This window comes from Uloborus diversus, chromosome 1 (genome assembly GCF_026930045.1).
Source record: "Uloborus diversus isolate 005 chromosome 1, Udiv.v.3.1, whole genome shotgun sequence".
Taxonomy (NCBI): domain Eukaryota; kingdom Metazoa; phylum Arthropoda; class Arachnida; order Araneae; family Uloboridae; genus Uloborus; species Uloborus diversus.
The window spans coordinates 260,903,875-260,921,382 of NC_072731.1; the positions used below are offsets into that span (position 1 = coordinate 260,903,875).

A 17,508-nucleotide genomic window follows, 5' to 3' on the forward strand; every position below is an offset into this window, starting at 1 on the left:
ATTAACGCTTATTTATAGTTTTTTTTTCTTTGAGATTACTATTGCAATATGTCATACAGTAATGCATTTGAAGTGGTGTATTTTGAGAAAATTTAGAAACTTCTGTTAATGAAGAACATTTGACACAACATTTTTCATTAATAGAGAGATCATGTCAGACAGTAGAAGGCTCGGTTTTTGATACAAGAAAGTTTCCTTTGGCCTCGGATTTTGGTCCAAAACAATATCAAACGGGCTTGGTTACAAATTTTCAGGCTTAGGCTCTCAAAAATGAGCCCGAACTCATCTCTAGTGCCAAGCGGGCAATGGTACCAAAAAAGTGTCACATTGCTTTGTTTACTTCCACAGTCAATTCTCCCTGAACCCACTGCGAGTATGTATGGATAGCAGGGGCGGATTCAGGGGAGGGTCAAATAGTCAGCTGCCCCCCCTGTGACAAAAATTTTATTATGATCATGTTTGAAGTTAATTCTTTTAGGTTTGAAAAAATATTACGTGGAAACAATGTTAACCTTTTTTACTTGATTCTGCAAGGTATTTTTTCTCAGCGCATCATAGTTAAAAGGATGGACTGGGTTCGTTTTCTCAGCTATTGCTATTTTGAATTTTTTGTTAATTTTCTAAAGAATAATCATCTCTAATGCGTTTAACATTTTTTCAGAGTACTCTTCCATCTCAAACCACATGTACGTGCTCCGTGCTTTTTCCATCATAACTAACTTGTCTGCCTAACCAAATGTGACTTTTGATGAAAATATGAGGAAATATGTTCCACATGATGCAGGTTGCGCCATTGGCAGTTTTAGAAGGAGGGGGGGGGGGGGCAATTTGAAAGGGTTTTTGTCTCATTTAGGGTGGAGGAGATGCTTGGTAGCTTTATAAGAGGTGCTCAATAACCCTAGGAGGGATGAGTGCACCTGCTTAACTGATACTTTTTCACGATGGAGGTCCCATTGAAACTTGACCCCCCTTACGAAAATTTCTGGATCCGCCCCTGATGGGTAGTGTTTTAAAAATGAGATTTTACTTGCAAAAACAAACACCAGTTGAAATAAAAATACAAGACCAAAAGATTAAGATAACACTTTACTAATGAGCATTTAGTGCCTTACAGGAGTGAAGGTGTCAACAATACGTTTAATAATAAATAGTGGGACATTAGGACCATTTCACATGTATAACTTACAATTAAAATGTGAAAATAAGTCATTACAACAATCTCAGAATAGAAAATGTTTACAAGCTATTGCTGATTTTTTTCCTGGATTGCATAGCTTTAAGATTGTAACAGGAAAACAAGTGATGATAAATGAAAACAATCATATAAATTTAAATGTATTAAAAATGGATGATCATTGAGCAATACATAAATGGTAATAATTTTAGACACAAATAGCAAAATTAGACATTATTGTTTGCATAGTTTCCATGTCTATACATAATCTTTCCAACATCAAAAAAAAAAAAAAAAAAAAAATCATGAAACATTTTAAATGCAAAATATACATCAATAGAATTAAACTTCAATCTTTGCAAGCAAATTTTTAACAACTATGTTTATTGCTGATTATGCTGCACTGCTATTTGCATTCTTGCTAAAGATGCAACTTCTTTAGATGCATTTTTTGAAATATGAAATTTGCTTGATTAGGTGTGATTGCTACTATGTTTTGGTTCTAGAAAACTAAAATTTGAAAAGATAACTAAAAACCTTGCTAAAATACAGTGAATTAGTAGAAAAAATTAAATTTTCATTTGCATATGAACATGTCCAAATCAGCACAACCATAGATTAGACGTAAAGCTAACAAAACTTGTCTTAGCAGGTGAAAGCATCATACAGTATTTATTTATATGAAAAAAATATGCAAAGAAAATTTAAAAAACAGCACCATCCACCCCTTGTGAAAAATCAATTTCTGATCAACAGAAAAGTTATTAGTAATTTATAAGAACGGTTTGACCAAGAACAGATCCAGATCCAGCAAAAAATATAACATAGTAAAACTACGGAGCAATAGAGACACAAGCCATATGATAAGTGTAATTTCTTTTAGCAGCTAAAGTAGAATGTAATGTATTTCAAGCCAAAAGTGAAGACAGAGTTATTATGTTTAAAATAATTACTTAATTTCATGACAACACAATTATTTTAAACAGAAGCCAAAAATATTTCGATGTAAGGTTGTAAATATGATTTTTACATAAAATATACTTTGATCTTAATAAATATGTTTGTTTTCAATAAATATATCAGCCAGATGAAAAAATAATTTACAAATGATGAGTTAATAATGCAAAGTCAGATAAAATGAAGACAGAATATTCTATTATGTTTATAACGATAACTCAATTTCATAACAGTAAAATTATTCGAACAGAAAGCAACGATGTTCAAACTTTAAGTTGTAAACATAATTTTTAAATAAAATATACTTTAATATTGACATTTTATTCTTGAAAAGTTTACTAAACTAAAGAGTTCTACAAATTGCCTTACAGCTAAATGCAGTGGCGTAGCGAGAAAAAATCCTTGGGGAGGGTTAATTTTTTCTGAAGTTTAAAGTAAAGCCATGCCCTCAAGTTTATACACTTATACTGTATATATATATATATATACATACATATATGCATATATATTGTTTTGGCTCTCATGGGGGGGGTCCTGACCCCCCTATCCCCCCCATGGCTACGCCACTGGCTAAATGTGAATATATCGTATTGGTTCTTAAACTAATAGCAGACCAACTCAGTAAACTGAACGGTGCTGCACGTTCTCTTAAAAAATGAACGACCGTTCCATGGAACGGTGAATGGTTTCAAGTTTTTGACATTGTATTGATCTGAACTTAAATAAAATTACTTTTGAATTAAAATTTCATTGGCATATTTTCTTACTTGTAGGCTATTTAAAATGTCTTTCTTTATAAGAATAAAACTGACACAATGAAATGTACATGAGTATTCTCACAGAGAGATCACCTGAAACTTTTTAAACGAGCAAAATTGTTAATGAACGAGTTCAAAGTACAGGTTTTAAAGTAAGAACAATCCTTTGATGAGTGGACCTTTAAAGAGAACAACATTGCCCATGTTTACAAATGAGATATATTTTCATTTAGCTACAAGTCCATTTCATATGATAAACATAATGTCTGTTTTTTTTTTCAAATACTGTGATATCTTTTTTGACTGATTGACATCTTGTATTTTGATAAAAATGGAAACATACATTAATACAACAATTTTTGAAACTCATTTAACACTTTCAGGTCTGAGCTATTTCGTCCGCGCATCTCCCTCCGAACTGGGGGTTTTTGGCGTTTTGCTTGAATTTTTTAAAAATACTTGGAAGATGTGTATTTAAGTAATTTTTTTTTTATTACATACTTCCAGATGTTTCCTTTCATAATAAAGGAACTATTTGAATGAAATGACAATCAATTATTAATAAGAAATTATCGAAAAAACCATGTTTGAAACTTTAAAAAAAAGTTCCACATAGGAAAACATCATTTTTAACCATAAAAGTTTGCATAGACTTAATTTAAAAACTTACCTAAATCTTGAACAAATATCTAAGAAAAGGTTTTATTTGCGAAAAAACATTATTTGGTAAAACTTGCTTTAGTATGATACATTTCAAAGCACGGGTTAGCACAAAGAGCAATACCACAAGGCTCACAATAAGTTCCGAGTTTCTTTCCTTATTCTTTTTTCAGTTTGTACTTTTAATTTATTGCTGCAAACTTTGCAAACATTTGTAGAAAATATCCAAAAAGGCTAGAAACGTATATAACTCGTACTTTTATAGCTAAGACAGTTGAAATATGACCCCGAGAGGATCTCGGGCTTAGTTCACTTCGCCGAAAATGGCAACCCGAGTGACGCTCGGGCATAGACCTTAAAGTGTTAAATGTTAGTGAAAAATAAAGAATTGCTAATTTTAGAAAAATCAAAATAAAGCATTAATTTCTTTGATCTATTGATTTTAGCAACATTCTACTGCTTGCATCTTAGAAGCTAATTTCATAAAAGCCGACTGTTGTGAAAATGATAAACTATAAATACAAGTGTTCAAAAACGTAACAAAAACTATCTTTTGTAAACTACATATTTTCATCAGCTGCTGCATGGGCTGTAATAGGCAATAATTTATTTGACAAACATTTTTCATTTTAAGAGAGAGAGAGGCTTCTAGTTAAAGTGCATTCAAACGGAAAGAACATTATGTAGCAAAAAAATAAACAAAAACAAAAAAGAAAGTAAGCTAACAACATTACAGAACAAAGAAATGATTGATAGAAAAAGATATTTGTATGTGAAAAGATATCATATATTTTTGAATCAAATTATTGCATAGTCTAACATTCATTTAGGGGAGGGGGGATGTACAAAGTTGAAGTTGAAAAGGACTTGATGAATTTAAATTCATTGTATTTTACAACATGCCATAGCGCTAGGAAAATTTTTTTAGAAAAAAATACATAAGAGTAGAAAAGTTTTTCAAAAAAAAAAAAAAGGATATAAATCCAGAATATTATTGCTAAAATAAAAGCGTAAACATCCATGCATAAAAAATTCATATGAAATATATTTATCTTAAAAGAGAACAATACAATAAATCGGTATTTAAAAGTAGCAAGCATCTTAATAGATAATATTCACAAAGGAAAAATTGTCATTTCTTAAAATTAACACTAGTTAAAGTTTAGTAAAAAATCAATCATCAACAAAAATTTAACATTGCAGCATTCGGTACATGGTCGGTAAGTTAAGGTTTGGAATCTTGATGGTTTTTCATGGTATATTGTTCCATTCCAGATAGAAGATTGAAAACCATTGACAATGGTTTTTAGTTCAAAATTATAAGATGTTGACAAAATTACACCAGCAGCAAATTTTCTAATCTGAATTCTTAAAACATACAAAACAAATATGATCCAGCAAAATGCTCTCCCCAAAGTAGCAAAATATATTGTAAGTGTTAGGGAAAAAAATCCATTTTTTTTGACTAACTATTTTGAACTTTGAAAAAAAAAAAAATCTGTTATATTACTGACACTTCTATATTCTTTAATACATATTTTGAAAACATTTGTTTGAAAAGTAGCACAGGGATGAAAATCAAAAGTTCATTTTTGTATCGGCTAGATAAATTTTATAGTGGCACTGTTGGCTTCAACTGAAAAATACTGAATAATAGAAACAAAACAAGCCATTTTTGGGCATTACCAATGTTTTGGAAAATAACTGAACAGTTACAAAATAGTGATTCATATTATTACTTTTTACATTTTCTTACTTATTAAATTGAAACCACTATTGAAAATTCATACAGTGCAATAATGAAAAGGAGCCACTCCTAAACTGAATCAAAACTAAAATGCATGAGCATGATTTTTTTTTTTTTTTTTTTTGTGACTCTCATTAACAAATAATGAAATTAACTGCCATTTACAGAGCATTTTTGGATATTAAAATCAGTTTGGTCCAGAATTTTATTTATTTATTTATTATTATAATGCAGTGAAGCACCATTTATATGTTTTTTCACAGTTCTTTCTAAAACGTATAAACTATGCTTCACTGTATTTTTTTTTTTTTTTTTTTGTATACAGGCACAAATTAAGAAAATCAGCAAACATTCTACTCTCGACAGTACATAACAGAGCAATTTATTCATGAAATGTTCTATAAATAGCTTTATGATGTTTTAATCACCATTTATAAGACCTATCAAATTTTTACTATTTTTTAACATGCAAGAGTCTTTTCTATCTATAATGTAATAACAATATGTGTGGCTCAAAAGAAAAGTACTAGCACAGATTGGGGACCTGGTTTAGACAATCAAAATGTTTGTTTTTCTCATCGTTATGTTTTACAGGGATCTTTTTTTTTCATCTTGTTTTTAACAGATATATCTGGTATATATTATGAAGCATATCAACCCACACCATCAATTGTAAATAAAAGAGACAAATTGTTAAAGAAATATTACATATTGCTTCCTTAGTCAATTAGAAGAACTTAAATTTCAAAGCAAAAATAAAATTTCACACGACGCAGAAGCTATTTTTTGAACTGGTCATTTTTTTTTTTTTTTTTTTAAATAATGTTTTCTGAATACAGTAGATCCTTGTTTATCCGGATCAAATTTGTAGCTTTTGAAAAAAAAATGTTTACATAGATACAGTCGAACATCCATATATCGAACTTCCACAAATCAAAATTTTCTATATATCGAAATCCCTGCAAATTTCCATGTCCATTACATAGAAAAATTGTTTCTATACATCGAAAAATGTTTCAGGACATTCGTAGATTTTTTTCCCACTTTTGTCTCATGAAAAATGAAGGTTAGGGGAGAAATTATGTTCACTAAAGGTTGCTACAAACCTCAGAAGGAATCTGGGGTTGAGGGGTGTGTAGATAGTCTTTTTTTTTTTCTTCTGGAGTTCTTAAATTCCCACAAGTTTATTTCAAATCTTAGTTCTGACTAGCAATACAGTAAAATCAGTTAGCCCTATTGTCTGTTCATTATCATTCCCAGTCTTTTTAGATTCAGTAAAAACCATTTAAGTTAAGTAGATTGATTTTTTACTTTTCTTTTGATTACATTGTCAAAACGAAAATTCTATAATGTTGCGGATCAAGTTGAATTGCCGAAGAATGAAAATGTATGAAGGTGTAAAAATGTCACTTCTGGTAATTTAGTATTTCCGCAAGCAGAGTGCCAGTTATCATGAGCAATCGGAAAGCCATATTAAAAGTACAGAAACTTTCACTCAAAAACATAAAACGGCGTTACAGTTTGTTTTTTTTAGCAACTATGCAGTGCTCAGTAAGTGTTTTACATTTAATTTTTTAATTATCAACTTTAATTTAATCCGAAGGTCCCATAAATTAGAAATTGGGTTTCACACGAAAATTAGCTTTATAATGTTTTAGGAGATTTTTAATGATAAAATAAAATTGTTTCTATGTATAAAATTTTTTTTCCAGCAGTTTGCTACTTCAATATATGGAGGTCCGACTGTAATTGCATATTATGATAGCAAGAACATAGCTATAAGTACACTGAACATTCGCTTTTTATATTGATTAAATGTACAGCTCCTGCTTAGATTGTACAGTAAATTATTGTTATGTAACAAATGAAAAACACCACTGCTGCTGAACTATATTGATAAAGCCTTGGATTGACCTTTATTTATTCTAACGACACATGTTTTTGAACGAATAGACAGGGGGCCACTTTTTTGTTGAGAAATTATGTAAAGATTTTTTTAAAACAATTCTATGTCATTTTGAAGCAAACTATGTTTTTGTCATCATGAACAAAAAGTCAGTTATTAAAAAAATTGCTTTGCTTATCACCCTCACTGCCCAGATTTTTGATCATCTACATTACTTTTGGTCCCAGTTAAACAAGGTTCTACCATACTTAATTTTTTTAAAAATTAAATCATAAATTAAACTATTTGATACCATACCAACAGCTGCCAACACTGAAAAATAAAAAGCAGGGAGACTTTGCATGAATACATTTAACAACAAAGTAGAATCGATTATGAAAATGAAGCAGGGCATGTTTCTTTTTTTGCTCAAATAAGAAAAGGAAAAGATGTATGATCTGAGAAAGGAAGCAAGCAAGGCATACATATCAACCCCTCATTATAGCGTTGTGGGTGTGGGGGGGGGGAGAGGTATGAGGGCACATGCTCTGAAAAAATAACACTAGGTTAAAATTTAAAAAAAAATTCTTATGGGCATTTATGAATCTTGCAGGGGGGGGGGATGCACCAAAGTCTTTGTACGCTACTGAAGAACGGTGCATTCAAACCTAATCTTATTATAAATCTTAGCGAACATGTTAAAACTACTGTTAAAATCAGCAAGTCAGTAGTCTTATTGCGCATTATGTTCCCCCAAACAATGAATGCCTTATTGGGAGTTTAAAAACCAAACTTAATTACCCTCAGTGCTAATTTCAAATTTAAATTTTTATTTCGAATCAAAAAAATATATTTTAGCTACTGTGTATTTATTTCTTTAAAGATATCATGGATGAATTTTGAGTTTAGCTTTCCGCTGGAGATGAAATACATTGAGGCAGTAAGAAAGATCTGCCACGAGAGGAGATAATAACACAGACTAACTTCCAAAACATGTCTTATTAAGCAAAATTTCATAAAAGCAGTCTTCTTGACAAGGCATTATTAAAATAGAAATTTGTTCTATTTGCCAAAGTTATCATTATTCATGAGTTTGACGGATCAATTAATTTCAACAAAACAAGACGATTTAATGTAGCAATTTTTCCATCAAGCAAAAATATAGTTAGAAATTTTTTCAAGGCAAAAAAATACCCCATGACATTTATCAGAGTGAGATTCATTTTGAAAGAGTAAAATTTCCAAAAGCAGTAAAGGATAATTGGAGTGATCAATTCCATACATTTTTTTAAAGAACGACAAGGAAGATGGTAGCAAAAGAAGAAGTGGCGTTCTACTTTCATTTTGAACATTTAGAATGTTTGATACTTTGAAATTGAAAAGAAAGAAAAAAAAAACATCAAATTGAATAATTAAAAAGTTACACTTGCTTTTTTAAATTTTCCTCAAGGCTAGGTTTCCAGTTAAAATATCGAACATGAAAATAAGCTTGATAAAATTTTTCAGGGGTACATTGAATTTGTAATACATGAAAGACGTTTGCTGTAGAGATGTTTAAAAGATCTTTGTCAGGGAGAATTCGACGAACAAAAATAAATTTTTAGAAAATTGAGAGATTAAAAAAATGTCATTTTTAGGGAAAAAAATCCATGAAGTTATTAAGTTCACATAGACTTATTAATGATTAATAAATTTCTTTTTAAAAAATGACACGTTACAACTAAAATTCCACACCTGAGCTTTAAATAAATGATGAAAATAGCAATAAATGACAAACATTCCTCAATGCTATTTTTAAGAAAGCATTTTGCCATTTGATCTTCCATTTGAGGGGGAAAATCCAATAACTATGAAAACAAAACATAACTAATAACCCAAATGTTTAAATGCAATACTTTTTGCATTAGAATCTATTTCAAAAAATGAATTGTTTTCATTTTTACAGGTGAAGTAACATCAAAAAACAAAATGTATTTCAATTATATTGATAACAATAATTTAATATGTGATGCTACTTCTCAGGCACAAATAACATAAGCATGAATCATAAATATGTTATTGCAAAATACAGCCATATAAGAACACGAAAATGTCAAGACTACATTTCCATATATACAGTGGAGCCCTGCTATTCGTCCGCCCCTCTATTCATACTAATGATCATTCATCCCACTAGTTCAAGTAAAATTAAACTAGTATAATGTGACCAGACGTCCCGCTTTTTGTCTTACTGTCCCGCCTTGTCGAAAAAGTCCCGCTTTTTTTGTTTAAATTCCCTCACACAAGAAATATAACATACAATTTAGATTTCTTAAACACTTTTTGGATTTTTTGCTGTCAGTAAACGTAAGAACCTCATGTAAAATATTATTCTTTATATTATGTATTAAATTATTTTATATATGTTATATGTATTCAATTATTTTCAACTTGAGTTCTTTATTGGTACCATTTGAGTATTTCTTGGCATTTTTCTGTTACGAAAAAAATTAAGCCTGTGAGTAAAAAAAACCTACTCTACCCCCCCCCCCCCCCTCCCCGTCATGTGTCCTGATTTTTAGCTTGAAAAATCTAGTCACATTATAGTATTCACATTTGTACGTTTCTTTGCTATTTGGACAACATCACTTAAAGAAGTTGGTCAAAAACCAGAAATGAGCTGAAAATTGAACTCTATGAACTGCATAAGAAGGAGTAACGAGACAAACACGCAAACACAGTTCGCAGAAAATTTTGATGTTTTTAAAACAAATTTCTGTAATATTAGTTTTCTTTCTTTTTTTTTTGTTGATGAGCAACAAATGTTGATCTCAAATTTTGAGGTACCCCAATTAATAATATTGTAAAAGGAGTAAATATAGTTAAAAAAACATTTTGCTTGCATAGTAGTACTCTACTCATTTTTTCTGGTGGCCGCGATAAGAGGCAAGAATAGTACCAGGTTTTTTGGTAGAAAATTTTTAAGCACTTATTCGAGTTCAGACAGTGTTAAATTTTATCTAGGTCTGACAGGGTGGTGAGAAAATGGCATCATAACACTGCTGTGGTCTGGTCAACAGGGGCATCAACTTGTTAAACAACGTTATTCGTCAAAGGCAAACAACTTGGAATAGGTTCTTAGAAACAGAACCAAAGATTCTCCTATTGTAAAAGAGACAAATTCAAGAAATAATGCCTGAAAAACAGAAAACACTCGAAGGAATGTTATTTAATGTTTTAATGGAAGGAGACTCAACGTCCAAACAGCAACATCAACCTCCCTCTCCACTCATGCCGTCAGCTTATTTTGCAGTACAAGCAAAGGGCTGTTTGATTTTTATTTAAGTATGTCATGAACAGTACCGTTTTTTTATTGTTTACATAGGAATAAATAATCTGTGGTCTGGAATGGATCATTCCAATTTTCATTATATCTTAGATGAAAAAACAATTTGCCATTCAAACCGTCTCCTGGTTGGATGACGTACGAATAGTGAGGTTCCACTGTTATATAGCATAATAACAACGTGTGTATAATGCTAACAGAATAAGGGAGAGTGTAACAGTTGGCCATTTTCAGAAGGGGTACAGGGGATGTTCCTCCCCTTGAAAAACTGTTTCAGGAGATATTTTCTTGTTTTAATGCAGAATGAAGTAGTTTCATTTGTTTTAAGAAATTTAGGACATACACTTATATTTTAAGACAAAATAATGAAAGATATTTAAAAATATACACAGGATGAGTGGAAAAATGGGCATAAATTAAGAAAAATGCACTGATGGCATAAAAAATGGAACTAAACTTTCTAGGCTTCTTTTTTGCCATTTGCTTTCATTTTTATTACCTAAACCTGACTTTTGTGTGATGAATTAGCAAACATTTACTTTAATCGTATTTATAATTATGTGACAAAAAACAGTTCATAGCTATGTAACATCATATATTTTCACCATACAAGAATGAAAGACATAATAATAAAAGCCGTTTCTTCTTCTCCTGTCCATTAAAAATAGAATTATTTTCATTCAATCAAATATGTTTTGAAAAAATACTTATTGCAATAAAGAACATTCTTTAAGTAAGGGTTATTTTTAAAGCCCGTTTCATATCGAACGACTCAATCGGTTGAACATGATAAATTACGAAGAACCTTGCTCGAATATGAAAATGCATCGAAAGCAAAAGAGGCAGTGGCAACAAGTCACTGTAGCTGATGCAGCTATGGAAAGAAATGATATAAGCAAATTCCTCGGTGAATTATGCACAGGTTGATTCAACGACAAATCACAAGCACTTAAATTTATCAAAAAATCATCGATCCTTCACATCTGTGGCACTGAATGTTTGCAAATGTAAAACTAAGCACTTCATAATTATTTATTATGCAGATCACATAACACTTGATTTGAAACAAACACCACTCACTTATTATGCATGGCTAAAACACTGCGAGTATTTTTTTTTTAATTTTTATGATGATCCTTTAACTACCACCACTACGAGGTGATCCTCCTTGGAGGAGTCGGATGAAATATTGGGGGCGATACGACGCAACAAATCCAATGCGAATGAACAAGGTGGAAATGCATACATGACGCCATTGGCGTCCTTCCCGTCTTTTTTGCTGTTACAGGGCAACGATATCACACCAGCTGCCTCTTTTTGCTTAAGGTATGACACAAGGTTTCTGAGGGGGCGGGTTTGAACCGCAGCAGACTGATCTTCACCAGGTTGGATAGGGCCCGGAAATGTCAAAAGCAGACAGTAACCGTGAGACCCTGCACAAGATATCCTGCGCGACACATCGTCGAGTTTTGGTGGATCTAATCGTAATCGTTGTGTAATCCTCAACATTGGAACTTCCAAATCCTTCATCATGTAATCGACTAACGAAGGATCGCCACTACACACATGCATCCTCGTAGGAAAAGCACTGTTCTTCAGGACCAGTCCCCCCTGCCAGGCAACAGGACAACACTTAGCTAAATCTTGCAAATTATCAACACTTTCAGCAACAATGACACCATCTTTAAGATTATCGTGGATTCTTTTCTTGTCAAACTCTTGTCTGCGGTTTCGGTCACCTTTTCCCGAATCGTAATCGTAATCTTTGCGAAAGTCACTCCTGCCTTCCGCGTTCAGGTGACTTTCCCGAGACATGCGACGATTGATGCCGCCGTTACTTCGATTACGGCGAGGCGAGAGTGTTTCTTTGTTTAGAGAGGAGCGTTCGAATTCGTTTCTCTCCGGACTACGGGAGCGGGGTCTTTTATAATACATATCATGACCAACACGTGTTGGATCATCCATTTCAGGCGATCTACCACGCTTCCTTCTGTCCTGGTTTTCATTTCTAGCTCCTCTAGGATGGTCATCCCACCATCCTTGATGATTACGGTTGTTCCATCCGCGATAATCATGACGCTCCTCGTGTTCCGACACACCCCAAGGCTCTCGTCCTTGAAACTTTGGTGACCTATCGTACAGCGGATCGTAAGATTGATTATCGTACAAACTATTTCTGGACCAACTATTATCGAGGGTTCCGTAATAATCGTCAGTGGCAGGCGGCACCTCGGTTCTGAAATTTTGTCTTTTGCCGGCAGAGGGGAGGACGTATCCCTCCTCCTCAGGAAAACCGGTCCGAGATGGAGATCGATAATTGCTGTTGTACGGCCCGGGGTCAGCGAAATCCACACGCAATCTTTTGTCTTGACCACCAAGAGGAAATCCTCTCATTTCTTGGCAGGCCGCCTGGGCAGCATCAATGCTGTCATATTGAATGTAAGCGTGATTTTCACCTTTAACAAAATCGATTTTACGGATGGCACCGAAGCGATCGAACTCTCTCTCCAAATGTGACAATGATGTCCACGGGCCTAAACCACCAACCCAAATGCGAGTAGTTGGAGTAGCTTTTCCATAACCAATTTTACACTGAAATTTCCCGATGTATTGACCCGACATTTCGACTTTTCCCCTGTGAGCCATATCCAGGTTCAAAAACTTAATGAAAGCATAAGCATTGCCCAGGCCCGGAGCGGGCCTTTTGACGTCAATGTCTTCAACGACACCGTATCTTTCAAATATCCTCCTGAGTTCGGCCTCGGATATGGTAACTTCCAAGTTTCCGACAAATAACGTTCTCGTGGCTTTGTCATCTTCTTCGGGAGGCACGTGATGTAAGTAATTGGGGAATTTTTCTTTCTTAGAATCGTCTCGGCGATGAATGTTATGATGATGGAAATCATTGTGCATGTCTCGCCTCATCCCATCGCGAGGATGAGAATAGCCCGGATTCCTGTCTACGGCATTTTGTCTAGCAGAACCCAGGGCATGACGCCCCATGCTGTTATTACTAGCCGAAGAATGAGCCGGTGAAACGCCACGTATTCCACCGTAATCAGGGCTGATGCTCCTGTTCCTCCTATTGGACAATCCCCTGTCAAACATGGGCTCCATTTGCACGGGTTTATCGAACAACACAAGCCTTGCTTTAGCGTGGCGGGCATCACGAGCATCTTCGAAGGTTCTGAAATACACATACGCGACACGCTCGTTTCCACTGTGAAATATTTTTACATTTACATCACCGAATCTGTTGAATTCACGAAGCAACGCATCACGAACAGGTGCGTCACCCACTTTGTGGTTTAAGTTTGAAACACACAGAACTTTGGACATCGGAGGTGGCCCACGTTCCGATTTGATGTTCCGGGAGTAATCGTCGTACGAATCCCGACCCATAGCATTCCCAGATCGGTTAATGGTCACACCACGTTCCGCAGATGAATCCCTCGTCCTTCCCCTTCTTTGATCATTAGGCGATTTATTGGCAACACGTCTATCTCTGCGATCGGGAGACGATCGATCTCTAGGGCTATCGTCATAACGCGACACAGACGAGTGAGAACGTTTTATTTTAACAGGGGAATCTCTGTCTTGTTGTCTTTTCATTTTACTAAAATACTCGTCACGTTGAATATGTACACATATATTTATACACAAAAATCACAGATCATAACAACACTGCAAATCGTTTGTAATGATATTTGAGTATGAAAACAATGTAACTATCCAAACATGGTGTTGTTTTGGGAACAACATAAATCAATGATTAAAATACACAAAACACACACAATAAAACACAAGGTAATTAAAAATACTCTATGATTCACTACACTAATTTAGAATGCAGATTTCAGGTAAACAACAGACGAATGTACACAACAAGGTGTGAAGCTATTCAAGCTAGTAACCGCCATAAACACAAGAATGAAACTTATTTTTCAAACAAAACAATTCAAAAATATACAAGAGGACAAACGATTATGAGCAAAAACTTGAAAAGATTAACTCTCGATTTTATTTTAAATCACGCACCAACACTAAAATATATCAGATCGTACTTTACAAGCAAGAGTACAGGACGTAGTAATAATGCCAAACACAGATGGCACTATTAGGTGTTGCCGATTCATTTGTCAAAATCCTTTAAAAGTTTTTTAAATCTCTAAAAAAATTGAAAAGTTTGGTCGTGATAAACCAAGTTCTGCATTGCACAAATATACGAAAATTTCTACAGGAGAAATACATAGTTGAATATTTTTCAAAATGAAGAAAATGTTTGTGCAGTGTGCTCAAAATTTTGGGGTTTTATCTGGCAGTCGTTAGAAATTTCAAACGCTTTAATTCTTAATATCTATCACAATTTTAACTCAATTACTTAAATGAAAGCAATCATGAATCTACATATTACAACTGGAGATAAATAGACTGCACAATTTACAGATCGCAGGTGCGATTAGACGTAGGGACAGTCCCTCTTACAAAAGTGACTTTTGCCCCCAAAACATCAGGTTTCGTTATAGACAAGTCGACAACTTTTGTAAAAGACAGAGACTCTAATGATCCCTAATAATCAATTTTTAACTTAATGGATTCAACTGTTAAACAGAAAATTTCTACAGGAGAAATACATAGTTGAATATTTTTCAAAATGAAGAAATGTTTGTGCAGTGTGCTCAAAATTTTGGGGTTTTATCTGGCAGTCGTTAGAAATTTCAAACGCTTTAATTCTTAATATCAATCACAATTTTAACTCAATTACTTAAATGAAAGCAATCATTAATCTACATATTACAACTGGAGATAAATAGACTACACAATTTACAGATCGCGGGTGCGATTAGACGTAGGGACAGTCCCTCTTACAAAAGTGACTTTTGCCCCCAAAACATCAGGTTTCGTTATAGACAAGTCGACAACTTTTGTAAAAGACAGAGACTCTAATGATCCCTAATAATCAATTTTTAACTTAATGGATTCAACTGTTAAACAGAAAATTTCTACAGGAGAAATACATAGTTGAATATTTTTCAAAATGAAGAAAATGTTTGTGCAGTGTGCTCAAAATTTTGGGGTTTTATCTGGCAGTCGTTAGAAATTTCAAACGCTTTAATTCTTAATATCTATCACAATTTTAACTCAATTACTTAAATGAAAGCAATCATTAATCTACATATTACAACTGGAGATAAATAGACTACACAATTTACAGATCGCGGGTGCGATTAGACGTAGGAACAGTCCCTCTTACAAAAGTGACTTTTGCCCCCAAAACATCAGGTTTCGTTATAGACAAGTCGACAACTTTTGTAAAAGACAGAGACTCTAATGATCCCTAATAATCAATTTTTAACTTAATGGATTCAACTGTTAAACAGAAAATTTCTACAGGAGAAATACATAGTTGAATATTTTTCAAAATGAAGAAATGTTTGTGCAGTGTGCTCAAAATTTTGGGGTTTTATCTGGCAGTCGTTAGAAATTTCAAACGCTTTAATTCTTAATATCAATCACAATTTTAACTCAATTACTTAAATGAAAGCAATCATTAATCTACATATTACAACTGGAGATAAATAGACTACACAATTTACAGATCGCGGGTGCGATTAGACGTAGGGACAGTCCCTCTTACAAAAGTGACTTTTGCCCCCAAAACATCAGGTTTCGTTATAGACAAGTCGACAACTTTTGTAAAAGACAGAGACTCTAATGATCTCTAATAATCAATTTTTAACTTAATGGATTCAACTGTTAAACAGAAAATTTCTACAGGAGAAATACATAGTTGAATATTTTTCAAAATGAAGAAATGTTTGTGCAGTGTGCTCAAAATTTTGGGGTTTTATCTGGCAGTCGTTAGAAATTTCAAACGCTTTAATTCTTAATATCTATCACAATTTTAACTCAATTACTTAAATGAAAGCAATCATTAATCTACATATTACAACTGGAGATAAATAGACTACACAATTTACAGATCGCGGGTGCGATTAGACGTAGGGACAGTCCCTCTTACAAAAGTGACTTTTGCCCCCAAAACATCAGGTTTCGTTATAGACAAGTCGACAACTTTTGTAAAAGACAGAGACTCTAATGATCCCTAATAATCAATTTTTAACTTAATGGATTCAACTGTTAAACAGAAAATTTCTACAGGAGAAATACATAGTTGAATATTTTTCAATATGAAGAAATGTTTGTGCAGTGTGCTCAAAATTTTGGGGTTTTATCTGGCAGTCGTTAGAAATTTCAAACGCTTTAATTCTTAATATCTATCACAATTTTAACTCAATTACTTAAATGAAAGCAATCATTAATCTACATATTACAACTGGAGATAAATAGATTACACAATTTACAGATCGCGGATGCGATTCGACGTAGGGACAGTTTCTCTTGCGGAAGTGACTTTTGCCCCCAAAACATCAGGTTTCGTTATAGACAAGTCGACAACTTTTGTAAAAGACAGAGACTCTAATGATCCCTAATAATCAATTTTTAACTTAATGGATTCAACTGTTAAACATAGTTGAATATTTTTCAAAATGAAGAAAATGTTTGTGCAGTGTGCTCAAAATTTTGGGTTTTTATCTAGCAATCGTTAGAAATTTCAAACGCTTTAATTCTTAATATCTATCACAATTTTAACTCAATTAAAGCAATCATTAATCTACATATTACAACTGGAGATAAATAGACTACACAATTTACAGATCGCGGGTGCGATTCGACTAGAGTCCCTATAGGGACTCTAGATTCGACGTAGGGACAGTCCCTCTTACAAAAGTGACTTTTCCCCCCAAAGACATCAGGTTTCGTTATGGACAAGTCGACAAGTTTTGTAAAAGACAAAGTCTCTAATGATCAATTTTTAACTTAATGGATTCAACTGTTAAACAATCCCCCCCCCCCAACTTTGTATTAAAAGAAAAAAAGTTTATACCCTCCTGAAATTGTTACTCCACGAAACGCGATTGCTCCAGGTTTGTCCACAAA

General features: G+C 33.3%; 1 protein-coding gene across 1 annotated transcript; it reads right to left on the minus strand.

Annotated features, from left to right (window-relative positions):
* Positions 1 to 11,615: 11,615 nt before the first annotated feature.
* LOC129234250 (RNA-binding protein spenito-like) lies at positions 11,616 to 14,118 on the minus strand. Its single transcript, XM_054868230.1, has one exon. The coding sequence runs from the start codon at positions 14,116 to 14,118 to the stop codon at positions 11,632 to 11,634; it is 2,487 nt and encodes an 828-aa protein (XP_054724205.1). The 3' UTR covers positions 11,616 to 11,631.
* Between the last annotated feature and the right edge of the window lie 3,390 nt (positions 14,119 to 17,508).

Coding starts and splice junctions, on each gene's coding strand:
- LOC129234250 (XM_054868230.1), bottom strand. CDS start 14,118: ATGAAAAGACAACAAGACAGAGATTCCCCTGTTAAAATAAAACGTTCT.